This window comes from Hippopotamus amphibius, chromosome 6, assembly GCF_030028045.1.
Source record: "Hippopotamus amphibius kiboko isolate mHipAmp2 chromosome 6, mHipAmp2.hap2, whole genome shotgun sequence".
Lineage (NCBI taxonomy): Eukaryota > Metazoa > Chordata > Mammalia > Artiodactyla > Hippopotamidae > Hippopotamus > Hippopotamus amphibius.
The window spans coordinates 38,017,796-38,043,011 of NC_080191.1; the positions used below are offsets into that span (position 1 = coordinate 38,017,796).

At 39.6% G+C, this 25,216-nt stretch overlaps 1 protein-coding gene across 4 annotated transcripts in view; it reads left to right on the plus strand.

Annotated features, from left to right (window-relative positions):
* AKAP7 (A-kinase anchoring protein 7) overlaps nt 1-25,216 on the plus strand; it is a 121,746-nt gene that overhangs the window by 44,848 nt on the left and 51,682 nt on the right. For all 4 annotated transcript variants that reach the window (XM_057740121.1, XM_057740119.1, XM_057740118.1 and 1 more), the window contains exon 6: nt 6,268-6,380. In XM_057740121.1, the coding sequence (XP_057596104.1) occupies nt 6,268-6,380 (113 nt within the window). The remainder of the gene's footprint in view (nt 1-6,267; nt 6,381-25,216) is intronic.

Consider the following 25,216-nt stretch of genomic DNA (forward strand, 5'->3'; position numbering starts at 1 on the left):
GCTAGGGAAGATTCCCTAATTTGGGTGAAGAAGAGAGTCAGAGGCTAAGCTAGAGTGTGAATCCTTGTGCCTCCCTTATGCCATGAACGAAGCAATAAAAACTCCATAAGTCTGAGAGCAGGACTGACCTGTGCTCTGTTTCTGAGATGTGTCCATAGAGGCAGCAAAGCCAGAGTGGCGGTGGAGATGAAGAGAGGATGGTGGTGTGTGATGGATGGCTGCACAGTATTCTCACCAGTTGCACCTTGGCACCAGGGAACTCCTTTTTCTGTGTGCTCAAGAGTAGTGGGAGGGTGGTAAGGGCCCTCAGCTCCATTGACTTTATGAGTTTATGAGCAATAGGATGAAGTCTTGTGTAGCTGAGAGGGCACAGAAGTTACAGAGAGTCATTGTATATGGGAATGACAGAGGATCCAGCTTCAAAAACCAAGCCTGGTACATGTCTCAGGAGATGCCAGATGGTGAACCAAGACCCCATCTCAAGCACTGTGACACTCCATTTAGCTGTCTTCCCTTCAACTAATACATTTCCAGGGAAAGAGAGGAGCACTTTGAATCTCTTGAGACTCAGTTTCTCCCACCAGGAAGACCTATATATTCCAGTTGAAATATAGATAAGAAAAGAAAGTCACTATCGTACATAAATTTCCCTTGCTTAAAACCCTCAGAATGTCCCACCATACTGAGACAATCCAAAGGTTTTGCCATGCCTCATAAGGCCGCTGCCCACTTCTCTAAACCCATTTCTTACCTCTTCCCCAACCCCCTCTCCCTGCCCCAATCCTACTCCAGTTATCCTACCCTTTTTACTGCTTTTGGACCTACTAACCACTCTTCACCACAGAAATTGTTCCTTCTGCCATGAACACCCTTACCCCAGATACACATGTGATTCTCTTCTCCACCTCATCCAGGTGGCTTCGGATGTCTCATCTTCAGAACAGGATTCCCAGACCACCTTCTCTGAAATAGCAACCCCTTTTCTTCCACATCACTTTGTATACCTCTGCTACTTTCATTTTTCTTTGTATCACTTATTGATACCCGACGTGGTGTATTTATTTGTTTGTGGCACCCAATATATGTGGGTGCTCCATGAAGGCAGGGGATTTATTTTGTCCATTGTATCCCCAGCACCCAGAACAGAACCTGGTGTATCTTTTATTTTTAAGGACACATTTCCTTGAAATGTTAGATAATCTTTCACTAGGTTCATGGTTTTAATTGTTAGAAAAATTAGGACATATTTAACTGATAAGAATTAGCTGAACTTAAAAGGGACAGTCTCTCACTGAATATTTAGAGTGAACGTAGGGACTTCCTTGGTGGTCCAATGGTTAAGGCTGCACTCCCCATGAAGGGGGCCCGGGTTCAATCCCTGATCAGGGAACTGAAAGATACCGGATGCCACAACTAAGAGCCCACATGCCACAACTAAAAGGTACCGCATGCTGCAACTAAGACCTGGCACAGCCAAATAAATAAATAAATACATAAATAAATAAGTATAAAAAAATTGAATGTGGTCTTATTTGAGATTCAAAAGTATATTCTGTGTCCTATATTTTACCACTTTCTTTTTTTCTTTTTCTTTGGACATTATTGGTGGGATTATTGCTAGCTGAAGGGACCCTAAATGTTTTTTTTAATTAATTAATCTATTTATTTATTGGCTGTGTTGGGTCTTCATTGCTGTGCGCGGACTTTCTCCAGTTGTGTTGAGCGGGAGCTACTTTTCATTGCAGTGTGTGGGCTTCTCAGAGCGATGGCTTCTCTTGTTGTGACGCATGGACTTAGTTGCTACGTGACATGTGGGATCTTCCTGGACCAGGGCTCTAACCCGTGTCCCCTGCATTGGCAGACGGATTCTTAACCACTGCACCACCAGAGAAGTCCCTATATAAGATTTTTGATCATTGCTTTTCAGACTTTCTTTTTGGTAAGTATTGGAATCCTTAAAAAAATGAAATGGTAATCAGAAGCTCAATGTGTAAAACGGGAACTTCTCTGACTGAAACCAGTATGTGTGCGCACTGTGGAAGATGGCAGAATCCCTGCCTTCCTCTTCCCCACTGAGTTGTTGAGGCAGCTTCTGTGCCCTTCCCTACCCCCAGGGTTCAGCTGGGATTTCAGCCAGCTTGAAGCATGACCAGGGTAGAAGTGAGGGCACCTGGATTTCAGTTCCTTCTTTACTGCTAATAAGGAGTGTGACCTTGAGCATCTTATGCTTCAGTTTTCTTATCTTTAAAATTGACTTATGTATTAACCCTGATTTTAAGATAAAAAGACCAAACAAGAAGTTGTTTACCAAAGCCCTTTGAAAGGGATGGATTTTTCACATGTATGGCAAAGAAATCTCTCCTCCTATTAATGCATTCTACTATGATGCTTGTACACTCGTAGCAATATTGTATTGCTAATGTATTGTCAGTTTGTTATTGTGCTTCTTATTTTTAAATCTTCTATTCAAAAGTGATGTACGCTCACTGTAATCATTCAAACAATATAAATATGTATATTACCATTACTATTCCCTCCTGCCTCTATTCAATCTCAACCTCTATTCTAAGGTATTGTATACTATTTTCTATGCTAATAAAAGCATAAATGTTTAGCATTTATTTTCTCTCTCTATCTCTTTTTTATCCCATGAAATCGTGTTATAGATGTAGTAACCATGCAACTTGCCTGTTTTTGCTTAATAGATACCATGGATGTCTTTTCAGGTCAATATATGTAGCTCTGATTTATTCTTTTCATTATGATAGTTCTTAGTATGGCCCTATGGTAATTTAGCAACTAGTTCTTTATTGTTGAAGGTTATTTCCAGTTTGTGATAATTCAAATGATGCTAAATATCTTCTATATAGAATCTTATGTGTTGGTGCTTTTTATTTATTTTTGTGTATTTTATTTATTTTATTTTATTTATTTATTTTCCTAATATTAGAATTGCTGGTTCAAAATGCTTGTGCAGCTTAAATTTTAATAGTTATTGCCCAGATTATTTTCCATTGTGGTTGTGGTAATTCCCATTCCCTAACAGCCATTAGTTCTTCAAGTATCTTCTCTATCTTTCTCTCTTGCCTCTTTTTCAGGGCCTTCACTTACACATATATCTGGCAACCGAAGTTGCTCCACAGCTTACTGATGTTCTGTTCTTTTTTTTTTTTCCTTATTTCTTTTTCTTCTCTGTTTTATTTTGGGTGGTTTTTATTGCTATGTCTTCAAGTTCACTAATTTTTTGTTCTGCAGTGTCTAATCTGTTCTTAGTTACATCCAATTTATTTTTCTCAGACCTTGCAGTTTTCACCTCTATAAATTTAATTTGGGTCTTTTTTTTATGGCTTGCATGTCTCAACTTAACTTTTTGAACAGAAGGAATATGATTATAATAACTACTTTGAAGCCCTTATCTGCTAATTCTAATATCTGTGTTAGTGCTGGATCACTTTTTTTTAAAATTTTATTTATTTATTTTTTATTATTATTATTATTATTATTTTAAGTACGTTTATTGAGAGACAGTTAACAGACAATAAACAGCATATATTTAGAGTGTACTATTTGGTATCCCAATCTCCCAGTTCATTCCCCTCCAACCCTCCCCGCTTTCCCCACTTAGTGTCCATGGGTTTGTTCTCTACATCTGTGTCTCTATTTCTGCCTTGCATTTCCTCTTTCATAGTTGTTAGCATTTGCCTTATGTATTGAGGTGTTCCTGTATTGGGTGCATATATATTTATAATTGGTATCTCCTCTTCTTGGTATTTATTATTTTTTTGGGGGTACACAAAGTTCAATCAACTGTTTTTATACACATATCCCCGTATTCCCTCCCTTCCTTGACTCCCCCCTCCAAGTCCCCCCCACCCTCCCCGCCCCAGTTCTCTAAGGCATCTTCCATCCTCGAGATGGACTCCCTTTGTTATACAACAACTTCCCACTGGCTATCTGTTCTACAGTTGGTAGTATATATATGTCTGTGCTACTCTCTCACTTCATCTCAGCTTCCCCTTCACCCCCTGCCCCCTCCCAAACGTCGAGTTCTCCAGTCCATTCTCTGTATCTGCGTCCTTGTTTTTGTCACTGAGTTCATCAGTACCATTTTTAGATTCCGTATATGTGAGTTAGCATACAATATTTGTCTTTCTCTTTCTGACTTACTTCACTCTGTATGACAGACTATAGTTCTATCCACCTCATTACATATAGCTCCATCTCATCCCTTTTTATAGCTGAGTAATATTCCATTGTATATATATGCCACATCTTCTTTATCCATTCATTTGTTGATGGGCATTTCGGTTGCTTCCATGTCCTGGCTATTGTAAATAGTGCTGCAATAAACATTATGGTACAAGTTTCTTTTGGGATTATGGTTTTCTTTGGGTATATGCCCAGAAGTGGGATGACTGGATCATATGGTAGTTCTATGTGTAGTTTTTTAAGGAACCTCCAAATTGTTTTCCATAGTGGCTGTACCAACTTACATTCCCACCAACAGTGCAGGAGAGTTCCCTTTTCTCCACACCCTCTCCAACATTTGTTGTTTCCAGATTTTGTGATGATGGCCATTCTGATCAGTGTGAGGTGATACCTCATTGTGGCTTTGACTTGCATTTCTCTGATGATGAGTGATGTTGAGCATCTTTTCATGTGTTTGTTGGCCATCTGTATGTCTTCTTTGGAGAAATGTCTCTTTAGGTCTTCTGCCCATTTGTGGATTGGGTTATTTGCTTTTTTGGTATGAAGCTGCATGAGCTGCTTGTATATTTTGGAGGTTAATCCTTTGTCCGTTGTTTCATAGGCAATTATTTTTTCCCATTCTGAGGGTTGTCTTCTTGTCTTGTTTATGGTTTCTTTCACTGTGCAAAAGCTTTTAAGTTTCATGAGGTCCCATTTGTTTATTCTTGATTTTATTTCCATGATTCTAGGAGGTGGGTCCAAAAGGATCTTGCTTTGATGGATGTCATAGAGTGTTCTTCCTGGATCACTTTTGATTAATTGAGTTATCTTCTTATTGTGGGTCATATTTTCCTGTTTGTTTATATGCCTGGTCATTTTTGATTAGATATCAGGCATTGTAAATTTTGCCTTGTTGGGTGCTGGATAATTTGTTTTTCTATATTCTTGGGCTTTGTTCTGGGACGTAATTAAGTTACTTGGAAACAGGTTTTTCCTTTTGGGTCTTGCTTCTAAGTTAGGTGGGACTAGAGCAGTACCAGACCAGAGATAATTATTCCTCTCCACTGAGGCAAGACCCTTAGATTATTTTGCCCAGTGTCCCGTGAAATTTGAGGTTTTCCAGCCTGGCTGATGGGACCAGGTAGAATCCCTGACCCTGCGTGAGTCCTGGGCCCTCTGATCCTTTCCAGCCTCAGGCAGTTTGCTCATAGGCATGTGCTGGTCAGTGCTCAACTGACTCCACTAGGGGGACCCTTTGCAGATCTCTGGAGTTTTCTCTCTGTGCAGGACTCACTTCTCCAGCACTCTGTCCCATGAGCTCCAGGTGCCTTGGTCTCTCTACTCTCCGCTCTTTTTTCTGAACCTAGTGTGATGACTGGGCTCCATCTAGGTTTCTTCCTTGAACAGAGGCCTAGACACCCAGGGAAGTAAGCTGGACAATTGAAGGGCTCCTGTTTGTTTCTCATCTCTGAGGGGTCACTGACCTTCATTGCCTGGTGTACAGTGTCTTGCAAACCATTGCTTCATATACTCTGTCCTTTTTTTTGGGCTGTTTCAGATGGAAGGGTAAATCCTATTCCTGTTATTCTATCTTGGTTAGAAGCAAAAGCTTTAGATATGAAAGATTACAGATAAGCTGGTCCTTTTTTATACATGTGGACACCACTCGGATATTGTGTGAAATCAGCATCATATCAGCCAAAGAGTTATTTATTAAATGTTTCCTTTTCAAATCGTGGCTTTTGTGCACAGAGATTTAACTGTCATAATGTGTTTGTTATCATACATATTGTGTTTTTTCCTCTTAAAACAATATCTCAAACCAGTTTATAATCTTCATTATAAAATAATTTGGTTTTTTTGAATGGCCATTTTTATGATTAAAGACAGCCATGTGTTACAGTAGCATTTTTTAAAAAGTTTAATTTTATTGGAGTATAGTTGATTTACAATGTTGTGTTAGTTTCAGGTGTACAGCAACGTGATTCAGTTATATATATATCCATTCTTTTTTAGATTCTTTTCTCATATAGGTTATCATACAGTAGCATTTTTGTGCTTCTTTTTATCTTTCTTCAGATACTGCAAAAAGGACATTTCAAGAAAAAGGTATCTTGACAGGAGAAAACACAACTTTTAAGCCTCATTTGACCTTCATGAAATTGTCCAAAGCACCGTGGCTCCGGAAGAAGGTGAGTGGACATTTTTATTGTAAGCCTTGTTTTAGCAGCCATACCAGCCCTCAGCATGGTTGGGGCATGAGTGACATTTGTAGTGGTTTTCAACACCCCTGCCACTGTTGCTCCTAGGATTCCAAGCCAGTTTGGTTCCAGTAATTCCCAAGGATGCTGAGTTGGCTTATGCGCCTCTGTGGAGGCCAGTACAGCTGTCGCCTCCTCGGCCAGCATGGCTACTAGCCGCACACTCTGACCATCACTTCTGTTGCTTTATCTGTTGCCACATCTGCTTCATCCCTTGCACAGGGGGCGGTGCCAGAGTTGCATTTCGCTGCGTTCTCTGCTTCTGGTTGTTTGCAGCCTGCTGCCCTCAATACTTTCTCCACTGGCTTGCACACACTGGTGCTGCTCCCTGCAGCTGGGTTCTTCAGCGTGGGACAAGCTCTGTCCCCCCTTTACGAAGCTCTTTTGAGGTTTCCGAAGAGCCACCTTGCTGTTTCAGCAGTTGTCTCCATTGAGGGTGTGGAGCAAGTGTTCCAGGACCTGGGCAAGAGGGTAACAGAAGGGGCTCCCCTCCCCAGCTCAGTACTTAAAAGTACTTCTCCCTGAGAATGGTCAACAGTGACACAAGCCAGGGGACATGTCTTTTGACTTCCCCTATTTCAGGGTGACTTTCTGTCTTCCCAGGCCACTGCCTCCTCTCTCAGAGGTTGGAGTGACTTTTGACTATTCTCTGGAGTCACGAGCAGTTCTCCTGGAATCCTAAGGGCACCCTTCCTTGTTTTTCCCATTTCAGCCTAGGGAGGTTCTCATGCACATTAAGACATCTGCTGACCTGCTCTGATGCGCCAGGGTTTTGGAGATGGGCATGCAGATTAGTATTCGTTCCTGCTCTCCATGACCCTTTGCTGCAGTTAAGACTGCTTTGCAGCTCTCTAAATGAAGGTCATGTTTATTAGTAAGCAGATCTTTTTTTCTAAATTCAACACAGTTTGTATTTAATGTCTCTGTGCTCAGAAAGCCTTTTTAGTCCTTTGAAACGTGTTTGGGTGGTTGACCATCCTGTGGTTATGAGTTTTCTACAAACTACTGTAAAAATCCCCCACCGCCACCCAATATCTTGCATTTTTTTTTATAGCTATGGCCAAATTAAATGATAACTATATTAGGTGCCATTCCAGAATATTTAGGTAAAAATAATTTGCGTAAATCATAGGTTTCGGAATTAGGAATGCTAACAACTGACGAAACTGTAGACTGACCGTTTACCTTTTACTCACTGTCTTCCTTGTTTTGCTTTCAAATGGACTGTCCTCTTCCCAGTGGTTTCACACTCAATCACAGAATGACAAATCTGTGGTGAAGGTAACCCCCGCATTTCAAAATGTTTCTGTCTTTATAATATTAACCTCGAAATGGGAGCATCCAAGGACGTTGATCAAAGGGATGTTTAAATTAACTCTAGAATCTGTATTTCAACATTTCAGACTGCATGCATTTTAAATGATGTCTTGGCACTTGATTTCACAGAAACTGCTCCTTTACTTTATAGAAAAGGGATGAGATTTAGAAGTTAAGTGACCGAAATGAGATCACATTGTCCCCCATTGCGGAGCCCCACCCGGAGTCCACCTTACCTCATTCTCAGTCTCATCTTCTTCCCTCCCATTCGTCAGGTCCTGCCCATTCAATTTTTTTTTCATAAATTTATTTATTTATTTATTTATCTTATTGGCTGTGTTGGGTCTTTTTTGCTGTGCGTGGACTTCCTTTTTTTTAGTTGTGGTGAGTGGGGGCTACTCTTCATTGTGGTGCGCGGGCTTCTCATTGCCATGGCTTCTCTTGTTGTGGAGCACAGGCTCTAGGCGCGTGAGCTTCGGTAGTTGCGGCACATGGGCTCAATAGTTGTGACTCACGGGCTCTAAAGCGCAGGCTCAATAGTTGTGGCGCATGGGCTTAGTTGCTCCGCGGCATGTGGGTTCTTCCTGGAGCAGGGATCGAAGCCGTGATCCCTGCATTGGCAGGAGGATTCTCAACCACTGCGCCACCTGGGAAGCCCCTGCCCATTCAATTTTGTTTTTATATGTGGGGAGCTCCTTGGTCCAAATGATATTAATTCAGTAACTATTTATCAAGTGTCTACTATGTGTCAGACACTGGGTGCTGGGCATAGAGTGATGATCAAAGTAGAAATAGTCCCTGCTTGAATGGTGTATAAAATCTAAATCGTGTTGTATTTTGTTTAGATTAGAGTGCTTAACCTTTGGAAAATAAACTAAGATCTTACTGTCTTTCAGAAAGCCAAATAAGAATTTTTGCCTTTAATTTGTGGAATCACTCTGTTCTATTTACTACTATGATGGTCAGTGTTTCTGAATGCTTAAGAAAATATATCTTAAACTTTGGGATTCATGAGTCACCTGGTGTGCTTGTTGAAGCTGCAGATTTCCATCCTCTAAGTTCAGATCTGGAATTGGACCTAAGACCTTGGCTTTCGAGTTCAGTAAGTGCCACAGGGGTTCTGATCCAGGTGGTCTGCATAGTAGTGTACTTTGAGACATACAGGCTTAAATAAATAGCCAGTATTTTCTTTATGCAGCAAATCATTGGGCCCACTGTAAAAGTTAAAATCAATATGAAATAGTGGCATACACATCAGTGGATTTTTATTGTGCTTTGTGGTTTGGAATGCAGATTATTTTAAAATATGTGACTCTTTAGTTTCTTAACTTTTTTTACATTTCCAGCTATCTATTTTCCTCTCTCTGCACTAATTCTCTTTTGGGTTTTCATTTTGGGTCCACTCATTTACAAGGGCAAGGCCGTTGATAAAGTCAATAATGGAATGTATTACTAGCATTCAGTTTACTTAGGATTGGTAATGAAATAAAAGTGGGGAGAGAGAGAGGGGTGTGGAATAATTTTTTTCACTCATATTAGGAAGTTTGTCTCATTTCAAGTACTTGTTATTTTAAAAGTTATTTTAATTATAAAAGTGTTAGATGAATATACGCGCACTGTAAAAAATCCAAATACATAACAAACCTACAGAGTGAGAGATACATTTTTTTCCCTCATCCCCAATCTCCCATCCCCTTCCTCCCAATATAATTTCTCTCCATTTGGTACCACTACTAGTATATCCTTCTGACCTTTTCTTGTGAGCTGCAAACTCTTTTTCAAATTTCCCGATATGGAACTTCCTCTGCTACAGCATGGTATTCTGGTTCCTAAGCTAGAGAACTAAGTTCTCTAACTGAGATTCTGGGAAACATAAGACTTTTTTTGGCAATTGTGTGTTTTTCTAACACCAGGAGGCATTTAGTCAATATGTTAGTTTTGTGTATTCTTAGTTTCATGAAATTCTAGTGGGGTATATTGCATGAGAGTATTAAAAGTAGTTTTTTTTTTTCTTTTCTTTCTTTCTTTTTTTTTGTTTTGGCTGCACTGTGCGGCATATGGTATCTTAGTTCCGTGACCAGGGATTGAACCCACGCCCTCAGCTGTGAAAGCACGGAGTCCTAACTATTGGACCACCAGGGAATTCCCTTGAAAGTAGTTTTGTATATCTTAAAGCTATTTTGATTATCACTGTGTTTTCAGAGTTATAGTTTTTTAAATCGAATGAAACCTCAGAAAACCTTATTAAATTACTTTGTCTCTGAAATAGTAGCTAAAATTTAAGTTATTTATTTGTATAATTTCTTTAGAGTATATTTGTTTCACATGGTTAGACTACTGCTTGTTTAGGTCAGTGCTTTTCATAGTGCATTCTTTTGGATTTATTTTTCTCATTGAGTGACCTTGTCTTTCTGTGATTTGAACATTGCAGAAACTGGTTGCTTAGAAGTGTGTGCTAACACTTGGTGGCAGAAGAAGACCAATTTCAAATCAAACATGCATCTTAATGCAGATCCAGGTTCCTCCAGAAATAAATACAATCTTCTCATGGATATTTCCGTTGTTTTTAAGCATAAGTTATTTTCTGGGCTTCTTAGATATCTTTCTCGAGTTATGACTTTCAAATTACTGACGTAGCACTTAAAAATCAAAGCTATAGGTTATTAACTGGCACTTCCTTGTAGCAGCTTTTCACAGAGTCAGATAATGAGACAACTTTAGAATGAAAGAAATGATCTTCTTTGAAATTGTTCACTCCCATTGTCACCTAGACTGATTTGCTTTGAGTGCAGAATTTGATATGCACATAGCAAGGACAGAGGGTTGGTTATCGGACTCTATGGTGTTGAAGTTGGGAGAATTAGGAAAGAAGACATGTGGCAGGCGTCAGTGGGAGTGGAAATGGGTACTGGAAAAGAAGAGCATGTGGATGAAAATTCTGTTCTCATGGTATAATTAAGAGGAAAACTCAGTCGCTGAGTTATTTGATGATTGGATATACGGGACCAAGATTGTAATTAAAAATTAGCCAAATCCTAACCTTCTTCTACATCCTTCCCCAGCTAGGATGCTCTGCTGTCATCTTTCCTCACCTGCAACCAGTTATTATTTGTTCCTATATCTATCAGGTCTCACGTTTTCCCGGGATTTTGATGACTGGCCTGGTGTAATTTGGCTGCCACTCACGCTCCTGGGTCTGTATGATGATGGGCCTTTATAAACCACTGGAAAACTCATGAGTACTGGACTATTCCCTCTCGAAGGAATCTCCTTGATACATTGGAAGGAGCATGAGTTTTCTTGTTTTAGCTCTGTTGTTTAGCCCTGGGCAAATCTCATTACCTCTTTTGACCTCTGTACTCATAGTGAAAGGAGGAGCTTGGTCTTAGGGACTCTTGACTCCTGGGCTCTTCTGAAATGTCTTTTGAGGTAAGCATTTTGACCACATGGGCTACTTTGGCTTCACATGGAGGATTTTTAGATTGTAGACTGGCTGTCTTGTATACATGGAAGGAAAATCACAAACGGGGAAAGGTCTTTAAGTACCGGTAGGAAGGTGATGGCAGTCTTTCTACCTCTCCTCCTGGAAAACCTAAAGAACAATAAAGACGATGGGGGAAGTATCACAGACTCCATTTTTAGTGAAACTGGGAGATGGAGAAGTCTATAAATGCCAAATCACGTGGCCAGAAGCAACTGGGACCATCAGAACTTGCATGAGAAGCTACTTCCAGGTGGGGAAGACTGTGCAGGGAGGAGCAGGCCTATTGGTGAGAGAGCTCAGAAATCATCAGCAAAGTTTCACTCCCAGAGGGTGAGGGCTCCACTGTACAAGGGTGCAGAAAATGTCAAAGGGGCCCAGAGAGGCTGAATCTCGGTAAGTACCACCTTCAGAAAGGGAGGGGGGTGCCTTCAGGGCAGGTGGTAGAGAGGCTGAGCAGGCCGCTTTCACAGGGGCCCTCACTGTAAAGAATAGCCCATCACTGTAGCAAAACAGGGCCTGCAAGACTGCACTGCCACTCTCTTCTCTTCTTCCCTAAAAGAAGGCACTTTAGGTGCCCTTGGTATCAGCAAGCTTTTATTATTCCAGACAAAGGCTGGTCTCAGAAATATCCTTCGTGCAAGATAAAGCAGATTGTTTCAGTAACCTATTGCTGAATCTCCCAGTGCCAAATGCCTTACAATTTTCTGTTATTTTTGAGTCTCTTTTCATATTATCAGGTGCACTTAGATCTAAGGCTATAGTATGGAATTCTCTTTGGATTTTTCTTAGTTAAAAATCAATGAATAAGGAAAACGCAACACCATATATCTTTTTGTTTTAATATATTTTTTAACTAAAAATTCAATGAAATCGGCTGTGAGATAGAATTGTAATTTCTTCTGAGATTCTAGGTGCCACTAGTCAACTGTGTCATCTCTCGTGTGTCAGAGCACTATATATATCCAACTGACTTCAGTTTTGTTTCTAATGCATTTTTCAACCTCATACTATTCTGTTGTCTGTTTCCGTATATTGAAAAAAACTAAAGTAAGCTTATAATTGTTTAAAAATTGGAAATGATATCTACAAAGGTGGACTAAATGGTCATTTGTAACCTCTCAGTATTTATACATCTTTGAATAGTGAAACATATAGGAAATAATAAATCAAAAGTGGAATTATTTTTAAGGAAGAATTCTGGGAATTGATTAATGTCAGAACACCAAAATGGCTCCTGGTTGACCCTTATTCTGTTAGAGATTTTGAAAAATTTGAAAAATGACACAGTCAACCTAGTGTTAATTCTGTACAAAGTGGAATGGAGATTTGAAGTAAGTATTTCCATTGACATTTCTGGAAAACTTTCTCTCAGAACATCTCTCAGGATTGTATGTGAGGTAAGGAGTCTGTGATCAAATGCATGCTAGCAGTGATGGGTTAAATAAAAGTTAATCTAAGTCTTTATTTGAGGACTTCTTAGGATCTCTGAAATGTGGATGTTAATCGTGAATGGTAAGGGCTTACAGCCACAGAGGTTTTGTTTTTGCCCTTGGGCATGGGTTGTTTGCGGCTCCGGTCCATGTTGTCTTTATTCAGGACCTTGGCTGAGCTGCTTCTGTCTAGGACTTTGCTGGTCTTTGGCAGAAGGAAAAGAGATGGTGATTCACAGGCTGAAAGCTTCTACTGAGAAGTGACGCACGTCATTCCTGTACACGTCTTATTGGCCAAAGCAGGTCATATGGTCCCTTCTGAGTTCAGCAGAGCAGGAGGTGTAACCTGCTTGCAGAAAAGGACGCCACAAGAAGGATAGTGAATATTTTGAACAGTTACACATTCTGCCTCAGCATCATTTCCCAAATGTAGTTGATCGGCGTGGCCTTTTTTCATCCACCATGTTTGTAGCACTAGTGTTTGGCAGTGGTTTAGGAAATGCTGATCATGATAATTCAGGCTTAAATGTTATTTTTGCTTCAAATATACAGATTAAGTGGACATTTTAACTTATTTTCTAGCATTTGTATCCATAGGCAAAATTATGATGGAAGTGTAATTTAAGAAACAGTTTTAGAGCTAGCATTAAAAGATGCAATAGTGAAGTATTCAGGGTAATTAGAATTGCATGGGTTTGCCTTAACCATATTAAAATATAAATGTTCTCTATCTCAACTATTACCATTAGTGATGGGAAAATTTTTTTCTCAACAAGTCATTTTTAGACATTTTGAGAGCTCTATAGATTTCATTTTTCTAGTTAAGGACAGAATGAGGCATAATAATCTTGTGTGAAGCTGGCAGGCTGCATAGTGGGTTGATTATGGTTAAAGGCAAAATGGAACACATAACTAAGAAAATGTAAACTTTATTCCAAAATGGTGTTGATGTAAAATTTGCTTGTTTAATAGTTAACAGCTAATTTCCAGCCCACCTGAATGGTCTTATAAAAGCAAACCAGCTAAGATTATTTGAATGGCAATAAGATTTTCTCTACCACTGCAAAGAGTGGCCAAGCTCACTGGCCAATCACCTCTTAACTATAATTAACTGCAAAATAAAAGAAGATAAAGCTGTATTTTTCTTGAGAGCCCCATTTAAACTTGAGGGGAAGCTAAGGTTGCAATCCAAAGCTGTAACGCGTTTACACTGGAATTGAATTTCCATTCCTAAATATGAGCTGATTTATTTTGACCATTCATTAGAATCTTATTCTCCCAAGGAGAGGTACGTTAAAAATAGAATAATATTAAATTGCTCAGTTCTTCTAATTGATTAATCCTGCAAATTAAAGAAAAAAATGTTACTGGTCTCTTTGCCAGGGCAAAACCTCACATTATCTGTGGTTAAAGACCTAACACATCTAGCTCATATCACCTTTGGGATAGCCACCTTTGGCCGTAGGAACTCCAGCTTGGTTCCTGCCGTAAGTGTTCTTTGTTTCTCTCTCTCTTTTTTTTTAATATCTATATATATTTATTTATTGGCTGCATTGGGTCCTTATTCCTGCACATGGGCTTTCTCTAGTTGCGGCGAGCAGGGGCTACTCATTGTGGTGGCTTTTCTTGTTGCAGAGCACAGGCGCTAGGCATGTGGGCTTCCATAGTTGCAGCACACAGGCTCAATAGTTGTGGCTCATGGACTCTAGAGTGCAGGCTCAATAGTTGTGGCACACCGGCTTAGTTGCTCTGCGGCATGTGGGATCTTCCTGGAGCAGGGACTGAACCCATGTCCCTTGCACTCTCAGGCAGATTCTTAACCACTGCACCACCTAGGACGTCCCAGTAGGTGTTCTTTCTCTATAATCTACCTGATAGCAACATTTTTGACTGTTAGTAAACTTTGTGACACCATTTTGGAGACCCATCTTTAAGGCCTTCTAAGTACAACTGTGTCTTTACACTGTCCTCAAGCGGATGGCCAGAGTGTGAAAGTACTTTTCTTCCTTCCTTGGCTGCAGCTTTCCCCACAGCTGAATTTGACTATAATAGTTTGTTACATAACATTATTTAGACCAGAACATTTCCTTCACTCTCTGTGGGATCTGTTGATTGATTGATTGATTGATTGATTGGCTGTGTTGGGTCTTCATTGCTGTGCACAGGCTTTCTCTAGTTGTGGAGAGTGGGGGCTACTCTTGGTTGCGATGTGCAGGCTTCTCAGTGTGCTGGCTTCTCTTGTTGCGGAGCACAGGCTCTAGGTGCGTAGCCTCAGTAATTGTGGCTCTCGGGTTCTAGAGCACAGGCTCAGTAGTTGTGGCACACGTGCTTTGTTGCTCCGAGGCATGTGGGAGCTTCCCGAACCAGGGATCGAACCCATGTCCCCTGCATTGGCAGGCAGATTCTTAAGCACTGTGTCACCAGGGGAGCCCTACTGTGGGATCTTAACAGCCATTACATGGGAGAATGTTCTGTGACTTTCTCTAGTGGCCCTGCACCTTTAGCAGCATCCCTTCCCTATTCATACCCACTCTGTTTTTCCTGACTCATTCCCTTTGGATTCCATCTTGCTCCTCACCCTCCCTGACCTATTCTGAGAATCAGAGAATGGTAAACAGAGGCCCCCATGCTCTTGAACTCCCAGTGCAAGTATTTCTAGACCTTAAATCAAAGGAACCAAGTTGGGAGAGTAATCACCTGGGAATTAGCTGATTGGGTAGGGAAATCATGTCAAACATACCTCCTAGCAGACTGTAACTTTCTGTCACACGTATACCTACAGGCATGTGCCTAAACTGTACAGAGTAGGAATGAGGTAGACGTACAGGGGATGGTGGCCTGTTCTGCTGGTCTGGCTTTCCTGGGCGATGAACGTACTGGATGAAGTGAAAGAGCAAATGGAATATGACAGTGTATGTGATCTTTGGCATACTGTCATCCTAAGATTCCTTGCTTCTTGTTAACTTTTCTGTTTTTTATATTTTTATTTATTTTTTGCCTACTAAACCCACTGCTTATTTTATTAGTCTAGAAGTGCTTCTGAAATTTTGAAAAGATTCTTAATTTTTAAAATCTCTAAAAATTACTGGCTGGTGTGATATCTGTTTTTAACTGTGCTTTTTTTGGGAAGCAGTATGTAATCGAATATTCATATATTATGCTGACTATGAGTTTGTTAGAAAAACTATGTAATCCTTTTAATTCTGTATTTCAAGCGTATACCAAAGGGAGATTTCACAATTAAATGTTAGGTTAAGTTTGAAATGTGGTCCAAAGAAAGATTCCAGTTGCATGTTCTATATAAAATTATTTTACATAGCAGTCTGTGTCACACTGGAAAAGAAAATGTATGAGTACATTTCTTGCTCTACCTGGAGGGAAATATTCATTTTGAAATTGATTTAAGGGCTCCATGCGATTCCTAGGATATATGTTTAATGACTATTCCATTCCAATTATTTTTCTTTTCTCTAAATCTCCTTTTATCTAATAAGATATCCAGGGAACGTTTCCAACCAAGTGAGTACAAAGGTTTGTATTGGTGAGCACCTTTCTTCCTTGCCCCATTTCCGACCCTATAGCACACTCGGTGTGAGTCTTGGTGTCATTATTTCTTTCCCATTCCTTAGCTGAGTTTTTGTTGCCATACCTTCCTGTTAGGAGAGGGTTTTGTCCTAAGTGGTGTGGGCAGTTGAAAGTGGGTGAGTTAGGTGAAGTAAGGTGTTCTCGGAGAATGAAGGGAGGGAGGGAGGAAGGATGCTGACGGGAGGGGAGTCAAGGAAGTTGGTTAATGCACAAGAAAGTGGGAAGAGAAGAAAGTATTAGATGCACAGGAGCCGAATGAGCTACAAAAACGCTCTCGGTGTTTCCTGCTTAACATTAAATGCTGCAATGAGTGATGTCTGTGGATGCATTTAAAATATTTTGCCAAAGTACAGTCCCTGCTACACTGTCTGGATATTCAGCTTTCATTTGGGTTGGATCTGAGGTGATAGTTTGGTCTGAAATTCTGTCTGTGGATAATCCAGCCAATTTACATGAATGGTTCCATGCTTCTGACCTCTAGGCTATAAAAGCAGAACGGATTCAACCACAGTATATATGTGTTGCAGTATATAGGCCAACGTTATAGGATGAGATAAAATTGTTTGTTAGGGTTTTTCTGTGAGCTTAGTTCTGAATGAGCTTCTGCAGAACAGCTTCACTGGCCTCTTTCATTGTTGTGAGCCTGAGAATTTTTTGCACCAATGGCTTGCTGGCATTACTTACTAAATGTTGAGAGAATTATTGATTGGAAGGGAGAGAAGCTATTGCAATGAAGGAGGAAAACATCTTAGATTAAGTTGTAAGTGTATAGCTCATATTTGGGGAGAAATTTGGTGAGGTGGGGGATATTTTATGTTTTATCTTTAGTTTATAGAAATAAATGGTTAAGTTGGTGAATTCGAGAGAACATGTCATTATTGCTGGTTTACACTTGAGTGACCACAGGCTGCGTTGAGCCAAGAACACAGCTGGAGTTTGATTAAGGCGAGTTGAGGGCCCAGCTGAGATTGGGCAGTCAAGGAAGCGTTCTCAGATGCCTCAGTTATGAAACTCTTTGTCTCATTGGAATGAGAGAAGCCACGTGCAGTGGCCAAACAGCATATGATTTCTTATGCTATACTTGAGAAAGCTTGAGGAGGAATTGAGGTTTGCTAAGTAGGCAAATAATGAGCTTATATCAGAACAGTCTGTGTTGTAAATAAAGGCACTGAAACATCCCCCTGCTTGTTGCATTGAGTCTGTGACCCTGAGAACTTCCTGGGTGCCATCAACATATTCTCTCCTGGTTAATATGTCGTTAGTCAGTATAAAGGAGCTAAATGTTTGTGGACCAAGTTCATGTTTCTTTCTCTGTTCTTTTTGAGGCCAGCACCTCATGGAAAGAAACTGCAGGCACAGGAAGCAATACAGCGTATTCTCTTGGTGCTTTTTGTGAAGTGGCTTGTGCTACGAGGAGTTGTCTATCACTTTCCCTCTGTGACAGCTTTCCCTGCCACTTGATACCCACTAGGAGCATCCAGGTCTTCTCAGGGAGAAGGAGGTGTCAACAGTAGATTCAAAATATAGCTCTAGCAGTTTTGTTTCTACTTGTTACTTGCCGAAAGATACAGTATTGTAAATGTTAGATAGAACACTAGGATAAAGAGTTTCTTCTTTTTATTTATCTAAAGCCTCAAGATTAAACAAAACAGTAGTGCTAAAAGCAAGTATATAAATACAAGGATTAAGGGATGGCCTCCCTGAAAAGACCCATGGTGAGATGCATAGATGCTCCAGTATAAAGTAAAATGAAGAATTGAGAAATACTGGATAGTCGAACAGCTAAAAATGCTGATAATCCCTGCCAGTATTTTGGTTGATTAATTGCATATTAGCAGTATAAGAAGAGTTCTTTTAACAAGCTGGATTATTTGGATAAATTTGACTATGTGGAAGTAACATCTATGAATTCTTTCTCATTTCCTTTTATGAAATTCATTTATTTTGGACATATAATTGTCACTATTTATTAATACTAATAGAGCATATTAAATGCAGGTACTTTAGGTGTTAGAGATTCTCAAAGTAATTTTCACATTGGTTTTAGAAATATGATAGTATATATGACTATCTTAAGAATGATTAATCTTAGAATTTTAATATTTTAAATAGTGAAAGAGCTTGAATATTATCATTCTGTTCTTTTCAATTTATCTGCATTCTCCACTTATCCTGAATCTGAATCCAAGTTCTGCCTCTTTCTATCTGTGTGTCCTTTGATAAGTGACCTGATTTCTTTTTGGTTCAGTTTCCTTATCTGGGGATAATAATGGTACTCATCTCATAGGGTTATTGCAATTATTAAATAAGTTAACAAGTTCTTAGAGCAGTGCCTGTACATAGTAAATGCTATGTAAGTATTTTCTGTTATTGTTAAACCGATGATAGAAAGCACCATTCTTTTCAGATGGGTACAAAACAATGAACAAAGTACCACTGTTTTTTCTATTTTCCATCACTGGTTACTTTTTCATCTCTGAAATTACTGACAGGCATGAGGCAGGGTCTCAGGGCCTCAGCCAGGTAAGAAATGGGCATTGCTGGACGGGGGGCCAGGCAGAACCCAGCCCACAGGCTGGCCGAGAGTGGCAGGAGGAGGAGATGGGAAGGCTGCAGGGCAGTTCTCACGCAGTGGTGCTGGGCACTGGATCTCAAAGCACCATGCTGTTCTAGAGCCCATTGGCTGTGCGGTGAAGACTCCTCGTCTCTTTCTGTCCCTGTCAAGAAAAGGCTTGGATGGAATTGAACCTGGATGGGAAGTGTCTCCATTTTCCCCACTAAGAGGGACTGAAGGAACACTACAGCCAACAAGAAGGTCATCAAGTGTCTGTATCAGGAGAAAGATGGAAATAAAACAGTACAAATAAGAGTGAAAAATGTAGTTTTGCCAAGAGATGGGGTCATTAAGAATTGTAAAGTAAGATTTGCTTCAGGGAAGCCCCTTGTCAATATATAATCTTTTTATAACTTTTTATAAATTTGAATCACTGATATGTAACTTTCCACTAGGAATAATGCTCATTAAAAATAATTTTAATTTTTTTTTTTTAGATTTTTTTTTTTTGGCGCATGGGCTAAGTTGCTCCACGGTATGTGGGATCTTCCTGGAGCAGGGATCGAACCTGTGTCCTCTGCATTGGCAGGCGGATTCTTAACCACTGTGCCACCTAGGAAGCCCAATAATTTTAGTTTTTTAACCAATATCGTACCACTAAAGTTACATAACTTTTTTCCACTTGTGAAAATGAGTGTAGGGACTTCCATGGGGGCACAGTGGTTAAGAATCTGCCTGCCAATGCAGGGGATACGGGTTCGAGCCCTGGGCCGGGAAGATCCCATGTGCCACGGAGCAACTAAGCCCGTGCTCCACAACAAGGGAAGCCTGCGCACTGCAATGAAGAGTAGCCCCCGCTCTCTGCAACTACAGAAAGCCCAAGCGCAGCAACGAAGACCCAATACAGCCAATAAATAAAAAATAAAAGAAAAAGAAAAAGAAAAAAAGAAAAAAGAAAATGAATGTAAAAGATTACCATTCCGCTTTAATCAGCTGATGCCCAAAATGACAGGCCAGTTTAGTTTGGCTCTTAATTTGCATCCTGAATTTTGGTTTCATGCCATTATCACAGGAAACATACATTTCTTTCATAGCTTCTGGGTGCTAAGAATAAACTATTGGAAAATAACAGAGCTCCAGGAATATCAGGCTTAACCTCAAAAGGACATAATTTGTTTGATATGCAGCCTGCTTATTTTTTCATCGTGGAAGTTGCGATTCTTATAATAAGATAACAAGTAACAATATGAAATTATCTTCTCTTACCAAAAAAGTTAACCTTCTTAACAAAACTGACATTCTGTTGTTTTTCTGATCACAATAACTTTGTTGTAGAAACTAAAGATGAATTATAAGTATTTTATCTTTCGAAATCTTAACTGAATGATTTTCACAGATTGTTAATTAATGTGAATTTTCATATTTTGTGGCTCTGTTTACTTCCTATGTTGAAAATAGAGTTGGATGCATAGTAATATAAGACTGAGCTGTCTTTGGTGCATATTAAATTATACACATCATTTAACTAAATGTAAATGATATCGTGAGTGCTTCCCAAGTAAATAATTTCCATGACTTATCAGATGCAGCCATCAGACAATTCTAAAAATACTCATCGTGCTCTCAATGGCATTTTTCCTGTATTGGCTGTTTGGGTGCCAAGTTACAATCAAGAATAAGTTCCTCAGGGTTTCATGGTCCATTGTATCAGAAGTTATCAAGTGGCTTTGAACAGCACTGATAATTCTCCCTAAATGATGCCTGAAACTAGGCCAAAGGGAAGTAAAACTTCAGTCATTTCTGATGATTAATTACAATAGTTTTGAAAAGTTTTTCTCTTTGATGTTTCTTGCCAGTAATTTATTGTTTCAAAGTGTGACATTCTGTCTTTAACTTCCTATTTTCTCCTTCAGTGTTATGATGAGTAATTGATATGTCAGTTATCTTGCATACAGTTATCAATATGAAGTCTTAAAAAGTATACCCTAGGTCCAAGGCAAAAATAATTTTCAAACATAGTACTAGACAATCACCAGGCCTATTCAGAATTCCAGGAATGCAACACCCTTAGCATGCTTTTGTTGAAGATACCCTACGTATTGTTTGAAATCATCCCAATTCTCTTTGCTTTTACAGGTCACATTTTCCTGGCTTTAACCATTTTTGTGGTTTTTCTTTGAGCTCTCCTAACATATTATACCTCCATCTTTCTTTAAATGACTAGGTACCTTGGAAAGAGTCTGGGCTGTGAAGAAGGGAAGCAAAGAATAATTTGTGGTCCAAAACCTGAGAACCAGCCTTTTTAGCTTTAAAAATATAACCTTGCAGGGTGATGTCTCTGGGACCAGTTTGGCAACCCGGTGGATACGTTCAGAAAATAAGAGGCTGCCTAGTCTTATCCTAAAGATATCCAGTTTTGATGTACTTGTTTATTTTCTTTGAATGATAGTCCTTTATTATGAAGGAAGAACACTACCTGCTGCAGCTGGATGGTGGGACTAATTCATATAGATTTTACTAGAAAAGAAATATATTTGCAATGGGACAAAAGGGCCTAAAAAAGTCCCACAAAATATATTGTCAAACAGAAAGTTCCCCAGAGAACAAATATCATGCTAATATTATATATCAGACAAAGCAGATTCTTATAGAATCTTTTTTTTTTAAATTTTATTTATTTATTTTTTTGGCTGTGTTGGGTCTTTTTTGCTGTGCATGGGCTTTCTTTTAGTTGTGGTGAGTGGGGGCTACTCTTTGTTGTGGTGCGCGAGCTCCTCATTGCCATGGCTTCTCTTGTTGAGGAGCTTGGGCTCTAGGCGCGTAGGCTTCAGTAGTTGCAGCACATGGGCTCAATAGTTGTGGCTCACGGGCTCTAAAGTGCAGGCTCAGTAGTTGTGGTGCATGGGCTCAGTTGCTCCGCGGCATGTGAGATCTTCCTGGAGCAGGGATTGAACCCGTGTACCCTGCATTGGCAGGCAGATTCTTAACCACTGTGCCACCTAGGAAGCCCCAGATTCTTATAGAATCTTAAAGATCTTGTAGCTCTTTATTATTGAAGTTGTTTTCTGATCAGGGAATATAACTTTAGTGCCTTCTAAGGCCTCATGCCTTTTTGAACCACAGCTCTTTCTATAAATTATGAGTAAAGAATTAATTCCATTTCACTCTCTGGTTAAAAATAACTCCTTAAGATTTATGTTGGAAGTCATCTATGGAGAATTCTTGCAAAATAGTTGGTGCTTACTTTTTACTAAAATTAAGTTAATTAGCCTAACAGATTAGAAAAGCTCTTATGTTTCCCTTATTTCTTGTTTTTTAAAAAATGGCATCTTACAAAACTGAAATGGAGATTATAGTGGCTAGACAATGCTGGCAATGGTATCTTGAAAACTGAAGGTCCTGATTTTTCTAAGTTGTCGCTAATCTTCTGTCTGGTCAAAGGGAATGACACCCTTACCCCACCCTACCCCCATCCAATAAACACACACAAATGAAAAAGCATTTGAAAGAGAAATAAGAATGGTCAGTTTCCATTTACTTGGAACTTTTTACCCCCTGAAATCTTATCTCTGATTTTCACTAATCTTTACTAATCATAATTATATATATCACTATATTATAGTATTCACCATATTTCACTGTTTTAAGCACTTTTATAAATTTACTCATTTAGTGTGTGTAGCACTTAGAGGTAGGTACTGTTGTTAACCTCGTTTTACAGATGAGGAAATTGAAGTGAAGCCACATGGCTGAAAAGTGGCCGAGCCATGCCTTGAACTCATGCACTGACTGGCCCTCAGCATTGGGCTCTGCTGTCTCTCAAGGCATTCTACTCAGCAAATCAAAAGAAATCCATTCAGTTTCATTCTTGTCTCGGTAATTTGATTTATCAAGCACTGCTCCATGTCGTGCACTGTTCTAGGCACTGCGGATATTTCAGAGAATAGAAATCAGACAAAAGTCCTTGTGTGGAGCTCACATTCTAATGGAGAGAGACAACGAATGGCAGACAATGAAAATAAATATGAAGTAAATTACAAGAGTGAGTCAAAAATTATCTGCACTCTGGCTGTAGAATTTATTTTAATTAACTTTTAGAAGAGACGAATACATCATTTTTCAACATAATCTTCTTGCTTTTCAATACACTTTGCCCATCTGTCAACAAATTTTTGTATTCCCTCATAAAAAAGTGTTTTAGGCTATGCCGTAAGCCACAAACGTACTGCTATCTTCACTTCATCAGAAGTGAATCTTCGTCCTCATAGGGCTGCTTTCAGGGGACCAAACAGGTGAAAGTCTGATGGAGCAAGATCAGGACTATAGAGAGGATGCTTTAACACCTCAAAACGAAGTTTTGGCAGAGTGTCGACAGTGTGGGCAGAGGTGTGCAGATGTGCACACCCTCAGACCACAAAAAACGAATCATTGCACATTGTTCTTTTGTGCAAATCACAAGTGGCGCATCCATTTTTGCTTGCACCGCAGTTACAAATGAACTGATGTAGCACATTCACACCTTCACAGCAGTGCCTGGGGAGACAGTGGCCTTGAATGGAAAGCGCTAAGATGACAGTGTAACCAACAGAAATTTTAACATAACTGGAGTGCGGATAATTTTTGACTCACCCTTGTACATAGTATGTTAGAAGATGGTAAGTGCTAAGGAAAAATATACGTAAGTATGTATAAAGGGAGAAGGATAGAGAGGATTTGGGAGTACCTCTTGGGGATAGGGGAGTACAAATTAAATGGCTTGGTTAAGTGAGGCCCTATGAAGAACGTAATATCTGAGCAAGGAATTAAAGGAGATGGGGATGAGCGATGAGGAGGATATCTGGGGGAAGAGCATTCCAGGAAGAAGGAACAGGCAGCACAGGGGCTGTGAGGTAGGTGGGCTTGCTTGGCATGTTCACGGAAGAGCAAGGAGGTCAGGGAATCTGGAGAAGGATGGAGACGAGCGTGGTGGACACAAGGCCCAGGAAGTACGGGGAGGGCAGGACCGGACCCTGCAGGCTGGTCTCGGTAATTTGGCTCCTCCATTGAGAGAAATGGAGACGCTTTGGGGAATTCTGAGCAGAGGGGGACCTGATCGGAATGTATGTTTTTATCAGATCGCTCTGGCATTAGAAGAGGCAATGGTGGGAAAACAGTCAGGAGGCTATTGGAATAATCCAGGTGAAAGACAGAAGCAGAGGTGGCTGAGACAAAGGAGCAGTGGAGTGGTGAGAAATGGGTGTGTTTTGAAAGTAGATTGGAAGTAGCACTGAGGGAAAGAGGAGAATCAAGGATGACCCCAAGGCTTTCAGCCTGATCAACTCGAACCGAGGTTGGCAAGAAAGTCTGTGAGTGAAGCGGTTAGGAAAGATCGGGAGCTCAGTTTGGACATACAACAAAAACGTGTATCAACAAAACATGTTAAATGTAATATTAAAAGCTAAGACCAACCTAAATGTTCAACCATAGAGAACTGAATGAATAAATTATGGTACTATGGAGATGTAAAAATATTTTGCACATCAATATATTATTTACTGATATGACATATTAACTGAAAAAAACTGGTTATCAATTAGTACTAATGGTATAACTCATGTTGTACATAGGAAAAATAAAATATGCTACAAAATGTTAGTTGTAGTTTGGGGTGATTTAATATTTTTGTTTTAAAACTTTTTTGGCAATTTTTGTGAATTAAAAGGGAGTGTGTGTATTCTAATTACAGTTGAGTAAGATTTATATAAGTACAATCTGAAAATAAAACATATGCATAAAAAAGGACTTAAAGGATATACACCACAGGGTTAATATATTTTATGTAAATAACAGGGTCGTGAATTTTATTTTCTTTTTTTCTAGATTCTTTATATTTTCTAAGTTTTAACAGATGACAGATATTTCCAGGGCAGTATAAAAATATATATAAATTTAAAGAAAAAGTTTGCACATGGTCAGCCAGTAAACGTAAAGTGCTGTATCTTCATCTTATGGAATGTCTTTTGGGACACTGAGATGGATATAAGACCGTGTATGGTAAGGGGAGGGAAAGACATTCTCCCCCACATTTAGGGGAACTACCAAGTTACCAAGGGCATCTCGCTAACTTTTCAACAATCAGCCCTATTCCTGCTATGAAAGCACACTGACCAGCAGGAGCAGCAGGTAGAGAAAATCTTGAAAGATCCAGTGACAGCTCTTCTCTAATTCAAATAACCTTTGTCTTTCAAATGATTCTTACATAAGTTTAAAAATTGCATCCATTTATTAAAACATTTTACACACTGTAAAATGTTAAGATCCATATCACCTAAAAAAAAATTCATCCATTGCTACACTGTTGGAGATGATTACTCTTTCCATGATATATCAAATTTCAACTTGATACACTTTATTATTT